Source organism: Tarenaya hassleriana, unplaced genomic scaffold (assembly GCF_000463585.1).
Source record: "Tarenaya hassleriana unplaced genomic scaffold, ASM46358v1 Cleome37, whole genome shotgun sequence".
NCBI classification, from domain to species: domain Eukaryota; kingdom Viridiplantae; phylum Streptophyta; class Magnoliopsida; order Brassicales; family Cleomaceae; genus Tarenaya; species Tarenaya hassleriana.
Genome location: NW_010966725.1, coordinates 253,437 through 259,819, shown reverse-complemented (window position 1 = coordinate 259,819; position 6,383 = coordinate 253,437). Strand labels below are relative to the sequence as shown.

The window sequence follows — 6,383 nt, the reverse complement described above, 5'->3', positions numbered from 1 at the left end:
ATACATATACACTCAATCTATTATTTAAGTAATGTAAAGTCTCCAAACGTTAAATGCTCAAGAATTTTATCACTTCCCAAGTTCTTTCTCCTTTAATAAAAATTTATATTTAATTAACACTAAGATCTTATGGATGACATAATTTCTATGCCTAAAAAATGCACTCTCTAAATTATTAAATTCACTCCCTAAAACTAAGTGCACCAATGCTTCTGACTAAGTTGTAATAGAAAATTTATATATATAATCTGTAATGAAATGGAAACCATGACGAAGTTGTAATAGAAAATTTAGTTGATATTTAAATTAAATTTTATCAAGATTTTAAAAGAAACACTTGCGTGAATAAAATAATATATATCCAGCAAGAATCATTGAATTATTTGTCGAGTAGGGCCATGACCCTCTTTTGTTCTATACATGCAAGTTGCGAATACATTAACCAATAAGAAACCATCAGATTATTTCAACGTTTTAGTCGTCTGCACAAATACTAAATTAAATATCACACACACACATACATATATACACGAAGATAATACGTAAATATACATTTTGCATAAATATTATTGTTGACTTTTCTTTCTTGCGATCTCATTACAAAACACACCCGAGAAACAGCCTCTTTTCACTTTCATTGTCTCTCTCTCTAAAAAAAAATTTTAAAAAAAAATCGTATGCTTCGAACGGTTGTCGATTCGATCTCTGGATTTCTCAGATCTTGAAGAGTAATCGAAAATGTTGTTGAATCGGTTCATCTTCACTTCCTTCTTCATTTCTCTCCTTCTCTCTGGTTTCTCATCTTCTGCAACTTTGCCCTCCCAAGAAGGTACGAAATCAATCACCATTTCTATGCCTGTATATATATATATATATATGTGTATGTATATATTCGTGTGCGTGTGTATGATATATATGTACACACACATGTGCGCAGTGGAGGCGTTGAGGGGGATAGCGAAGGCGTTGAAGAAGACGAACTGGAACTTCAGTGTGGATCCATGCGACTCAGCGTCGACGACCGGTGGTTGGCGGAACCCTAACGCCAACAAAGGCTCTGAAGACGCCGTTACTTGCAACTGCTCATTCGTTAACGGAACCGTCTGCCACGTCACCAGCATGTAGGTTTTATTTTTTTATCCTCTTCTTCATCTTTTTATTTTATCCCTTTTCTGGTTGATTATAAATTCGGTCTAAGGATTTCAACGGTCAGATGCATGATCCTCCTTTAAAATTTCCGTTATCTGATTATACTATTTTTAATCACAAATATAGAAATCTTAGCATTTTTTACTGTTAATCAGATTTTAAAGATTAATAATTATGATATTATTGAATAATTTTACAAAAAAGGTATTAATCATGAATTTGGTGAGGAAAAAAAAGGAAAGGAGACGTCGTCCAAAATGTGGCTTGTACGGACAATACGACAGGATCAACTCTTGGTGCTTTAAAAAAAAAGAAATTAGTTGTCAATTAAATAATTTATTTAATTTAAGATGATTTACGTCTAATCACGAATACAATTATTGAATAAAACAGTTTAGATGCCTGAACCTGTGCAATGACGCCGTCTATGTTGACCTTGACTTGCCTTGCCTCGTAAAACAAATAATTTTATATATTTTTTATTTTTCATTAAATAGAAATATGTGAATATTACATATGAATATGGGCTTTTACATAATGGTACTGGGCTTTTGAAAATGAACTGAAAGCCCACTTTGATTTTTTTTTTTTAATATGTGAACAGAGAACTGAAGTCGCAGAATCTTCAAGGGAACCTTCCGGCAGAGATGGTCGGGCTTCCGTTCCTTTCACAGATGTAAGCGAAACGGACAGTACTCTTCTTTGACGTTTTCCGGTTTTACCCCTGAGAAGCTCACATTATTACTCTTGCTACCCTTCACGTCGGTTAACTAACTTAACTGTCACTCTTCATCTGCAGTGATTTATCAAGAAACTATCTCAACGGTTCAATCCCTCCTGAATGGGGCGCTTTACCACTTGTCAACATGTATCCACTCATATTTTCTCCTCATTTACAAATCCTCGTGTATCATACTATGCAAATACAGTTGTGGAGTGACATTGATGGTGCAAATGCAGATCCCTCCTTGGAAATCGGTTAATGGGTCCGATCCCGAAAGAGATGGGAAACATTTCCACTCTTGTCAGTATGTGAGTATTAGATTTTCAGACCAATTCATGGTTACTCTTCAATCTGTTGATGTTTCAGTCTATGTTTATTCAGTGACTGATTCAGTTTCCTCTGTATCGTCATAGAGTTTTGGAATACAATCAGTTTTCTGGGGAATTACCTCCAGAGCTCGGGAATTTATCAAGCATTGAGAGAATGTAAGAATTCTTTCTCCAAGTTCTGCTTCAAAGTTTTTGGATAATTCTTTGCTTTCTTGGTGTTTATGAAACTGCTTCTTTTTTGGTTAGCCTTCTCGGATCGAACAATTTCAGCGGCCAAATCCCGAGCACTTTCGCTAGACTTACCACATTGACTGATTTGTAAGTTTCTTGTGATGTTCTTCGATCGGTATCAAAACAAGTATCAGTTTGCGCCTTAATCCCTTCTCGAGATTCTGATATTTTATCTTCTTGATTGAAATGTAGCCGTATCAGCGACAATCAGTTTACCGGAGCTATTCCAGATTTCATACAGAACTGGACAGAACTCGGGAAACTGTAAGAACCTCGCAGTTTCAGTTCTTTCATTTGGCATATCGCGTTAGTTCTTAATCTGCCTCGGCTGTTTTCTCGGCCTCAGGGTTATTCAGGCAAGTGGTCTGGTCGGACCAATTCCCGACGCAATCGCTCCTCTTGCTAAGTTAACCGACCTGTAAGTATATATTATACACCATTATTCATATCGTTAATCACTGTAACGATCCACGGATTCTCCATAAGCGTTTGTTACTCGAAATATTTCAGGAGGATCAGTGACTTAAGCGGACCGGAATCAGCATTTCCACCACTACAAAACATGACGAAGCTAAAGATACTGTGAGTGAGACTTGGAAGATGTATACACTTACTTGGCGAGTTGACATAATTCGGTAACGAGATTTTCTTTTTCGGTTTCACTTACCATTCTCTGGATCGACTTTTTCAGGATTCTTAGGAACTGCAATCTTACGGGAGAATTACCGGCATATCTTGGACAGTTTACATCCTTAAAAAACTTGTCAGTTTGTTTCTGTTTCTCCTGAAAACCTTCAAATTTCTGTGTGAGGATAAGAAGAAACTAAAATCTAACACTCTTGAGGATTTCCTTTCAGAGATCTTAGCTTCAATAAACTGACAGGAGGAATCCCGATCACTTATACCGCTCTCTCAAACGTCGATTTCATGTAAGACCAACCATATGTTCTTCCTGTGGGATTTGTTAAAAGTATATGCTGCAGAAAAATGGTGTTTAACCGTGTTGAAAACGCGGAATTTTCCCGTTCTTGCAGATATTTTACACACAATATGCTAAACGGACCGGTCCCGAGTTGGATGGTAGACAAGGGAGACAGAATGTTAGTTTACTTCACTGATGTAACCTAACTTTTTGTTTTGTAAAAGAATAGCTGAAGAATACACGTTGCTAAGTTTTCCGAACTTTGTTTTTTCAGCGATCTTACGTATAACAATTTCGCCGTAGATCCAACCACTTTAGAGTGCCAACGCAAGGGCGTGTAAGAATGATATTTCACTTCCGAAATTCCATGTCCTTATCATCGGTGTTTTTACAGATTCTGATCTGTCATGGAGCTTACTGTTTTGTGTTTCCATTTTATGTCTTGCAGCAACATGTTTTCGAGTACTTCAGCTACGATTAGCTCGTAAGTTTTCACTCTTTTCATCATCCTTAACATTTTCATTCTAAGTTCACAAGAAGATTGATACATAGTTTTTTGCTTCCCGCAGCCGAAACATTACCTGTCTGAACAGCTATCGCTGTCCTAAAAGTAAGATTCGATATTGCGTATATGCACGTACATACATTTATACCCTTTTGTCGAAACTCAACAGTCGTGTCTTGTCTTGTGTTCTTTCAGCTTTCTATGGTCTTCATATAAACTGTGGAGGCGACGAAGTGACAATCAACAGGACTAAGTACGACGCTGACAAGATGGATTCACTTCCTGCACCTTTTTATGACAGTAGAAACGGTTGGTTCTCAAGTAACACAGGAAACTTCTTGGATGATGACCGTACACCCGAGGGAGTAACCATCTGGTCAAATTCTACCCGGCTCAATGTCACGGACCCACGATTGTATGCGCAAGCCCGTCTTTCGGCCATCTCGCTCACTTACTATGCATTGTGCCTTGGAACTGGAAACTACACGGTTAATCTCCATTTCGCCGAGATTATGTTTACCAATGACAAAACGTATAACAGCTTGGGTAGAAGATTCTTCGACATATACATTCAGGTACCCGGAATCATTTGTCTGAATGTCTGTTACTCTCTGAAATTCGACAAGTAAGGAGGGTAGAAACTGATGTTGTTCCGATGAGACTTTGCAGGGGAAGCTGGTGGAAAAGGATTTCAACATTGCAGATGAGGCGGGAGGGGCTGGAAACGCTGTTGTGAAGAAGTTTCCCGTCACGATAAGGAATGACACGTTGGAGATACGGCTTTTCTGGGCTGGAAAAGGGACTACAGGCATGCCCTTGAGAGGTGTTTACGGTTCTTTAATATCGGCTATATCAGTGGATCCTGCAGGTAAACTTGTTAAAACCAAGTCAGTATCAGAATCAGACAAAAAAGATTCAACCATGCTGATTCATAATGTTTTCCAACAGATTTCATCCCGCCAAAAGAAGAAACTGTCGGTGGAAGTGACGGAGGGATCTCTGCTGGTGCAGTGGTGGGGATAGTAATCGGTTCAACAGTCTTTCTCGTGTTGTTGTTCGGTGGCATTCTCTGGTGGAGAGGATGTCTAAGAACCAAGAGTCAGATGGAACGAGGTAACTTTAAGACAGGATTAAAATCTCTCAAACATTTGGATTTGACAGGATTTGTGTTGGTTTCTGACATAGTTATTGTCTGTTGTGTTCATGTCTCAGACTTCAAGAACCTCGATTTCCAGATCAACTCTTTCTCGTTGAGACAAATCAAAGCAGCCACCGATAACTTCGACCATTCCAACAAGATTGGAGAAGGCGGGTTTGGCCCCGTATACAAGGTTAGCACAAAAACTCAAACGTTAAAGACAGATACTAGAGAGAAAATGAGAAGATTGAGTTTAAGGTTTGTGTCATATGACAACAGGGCAAGTTACCGGATGGAACCATAATCGCGGTGAAGCAGCTATCCGCAAAATCAAAGCAAGGAAACCGGGAATTCTTGAACGAGATCGGTATGATTTCAGCTCTGCAGCACCCTCATCTGGTTAAATTATACGGATGCTGCGTGGAAGGAGACCAGCTCTTGTTAGTTTACGAGTACTTGGAAAACAACAGCCTGGCCCGAGCTCTCTTCGGTTAGTCACTGTCTGGTTTCCCCTTAACGCATGGACTTAACCTCGATCCAGAAGAGCTTTTTTTAACTATGATCTCCTCACTGTAAAAGGTCCTGAAGCAACTCAGATAAAACTCGACTGGCCGACGAGGCAGAAGATCTGTGTCGGGATAGCAAGAGGACTTGCCTATCTCCACGAAGAATCGAGACTCAAGATTGTGCACAGAGACATCAAAGCCACCAATGTCTTGCTGGACAAAGAACTGGACCCGAAGATATCGGATTTCGGCCTGGCCAAGCTCGACGAGGAAGAAAACACCCATATCAGCACCCGTGTTGCTGGAACCTTGTAAGTTTAACCAAACCTTAACAGCCATGGATGATGAAAACACCATATAATTCTGGCGTGATAGACAGGAGACTCCTCTGTCAAGGTTGTGTTTTTTTTTTAAAAAATACTCTCCTGTTCTTTGGGCTTTTGCAGTGGATACATGGCTCCAGAGTACGCCATGAGAGGCCACTTGACCGATAAAGCAGACGTTTACAGCTTCGGAGTCGTGGCTTTGGAGATCGTATGCGGGAGGAGCAACACGAGCTCACGAGCCAAGGATAATGCATTCTACCTTCTCGACTGGGTAAATATATATATCTTTTACCAGAAAGATAACCCAGAAAATGCTAATCTTTAACCGTAGACCTTTTCAAAAATGTGGAAACTTTCAAAGATTCCCCAGAAAACAGATTCTAAAGATCGAAACTTTAACCTTAAAACTCTGCTAAACTTGATAAAGCTTGAGCATTTATTTCATAAAGATCTAAACCCACGAATCCTCCTGGTTTTTTCTTGTGGGTTCAGGTCCATGTTCTGAAGGAGAAGAACAATCTCTTGGAGCTGGTGGATCCGAGACTAGGGAAAG

At 39.4% G+C, this 6,383-nt stretch overlaps 1 protein-coding gene across 1 annotated transcript in view; it reads left to right on the top strand.

Moving 5' to 3' along the window:
- The first annotated feature begins 598 nt into the window (after positions 1-598).
- Positions 599-6,383, top strand: part of LOC104822572 (probable leucine-rich repeat receptor-like serine/threonine-protein kinase At3g14840) — a 6,646-nt gene continuing 861 nt past the window's right edge. Inside the window, exons 1-24 of the mRNA XM_010553830.2 lie at positions 599-829; positions 938-1,121; positions 1,754-1,825; positions 1,949-2,017; positions 2,110-2,181; positions 2,287-2,358; positions 2,449-2,520; positions 2,626-2,697; positions 2,780-2,851; positions 2,944-3,015; positions 3,125-3,196; positions 3,291-3,362; positions 3,468-3,533; positions 3,630-3,692; positions 3,804-3,839; positions 3,925-3,965; positions 4,056-4,435; positions 4,530-4,728; positions 4,809-4,973; positions 5,073-5,191; positions 5,278-5,488; positions 5,578-5,815; positions 5,951-6,101; positions 6,323-6,378. Of these exons, the coding sequence (XP_010552132.1) occupies positions 739-829; positions 938-1,121; positions 1,754-1,825; positions 1,949-2,017; positions 2,110-2,181; positions 2,287-2,358; positions 2,449-2,520; positions 2,626-2,697; positions 2,780-2,851; positions 2,944-3,015; positions 3,125-3,196; positions 3,291-3,362; positions 3,468-3,533; positions 3,630-3,692; positions 3,804-3,839; positions 3,925-3,965; positions 4,056-4,435; positions 4,530-4,728; positions 4,809-4,973; positions 5,073-5,191; positions 5,278-5,488; positions 5,578-5,815; positions 5,951-6,101; positions 6,323-6,378 (2,717 nt within the window). The 5' untranslated portion in view covers positions 599-738. The remainder of the gene's footprint in view (positions 830-937; positions 1,122-1,753; positions 1,826-1,948; positions 2,018-2,109; positions 2,182-2,286; positions 2,359-2,448; positions 2,521-2,625; positions 2,698-2,779; positions 2,852-2,943; positions 3,016-3,124; positions 3,197-3,290; positions 3,363-3,467; positions 3,534-3,629; positions 3,693-3,803; positions 3,840-3,924; positions 3,966-4,055; positions 4,436-4,529; positions 4,729-4,808; positions 4,974-5,072; positions 5,192-5,277; positions 5,489-5,577; positions 5,816-5,950; positions 6,102-6,322; positions 6,379-6,383) is intronic.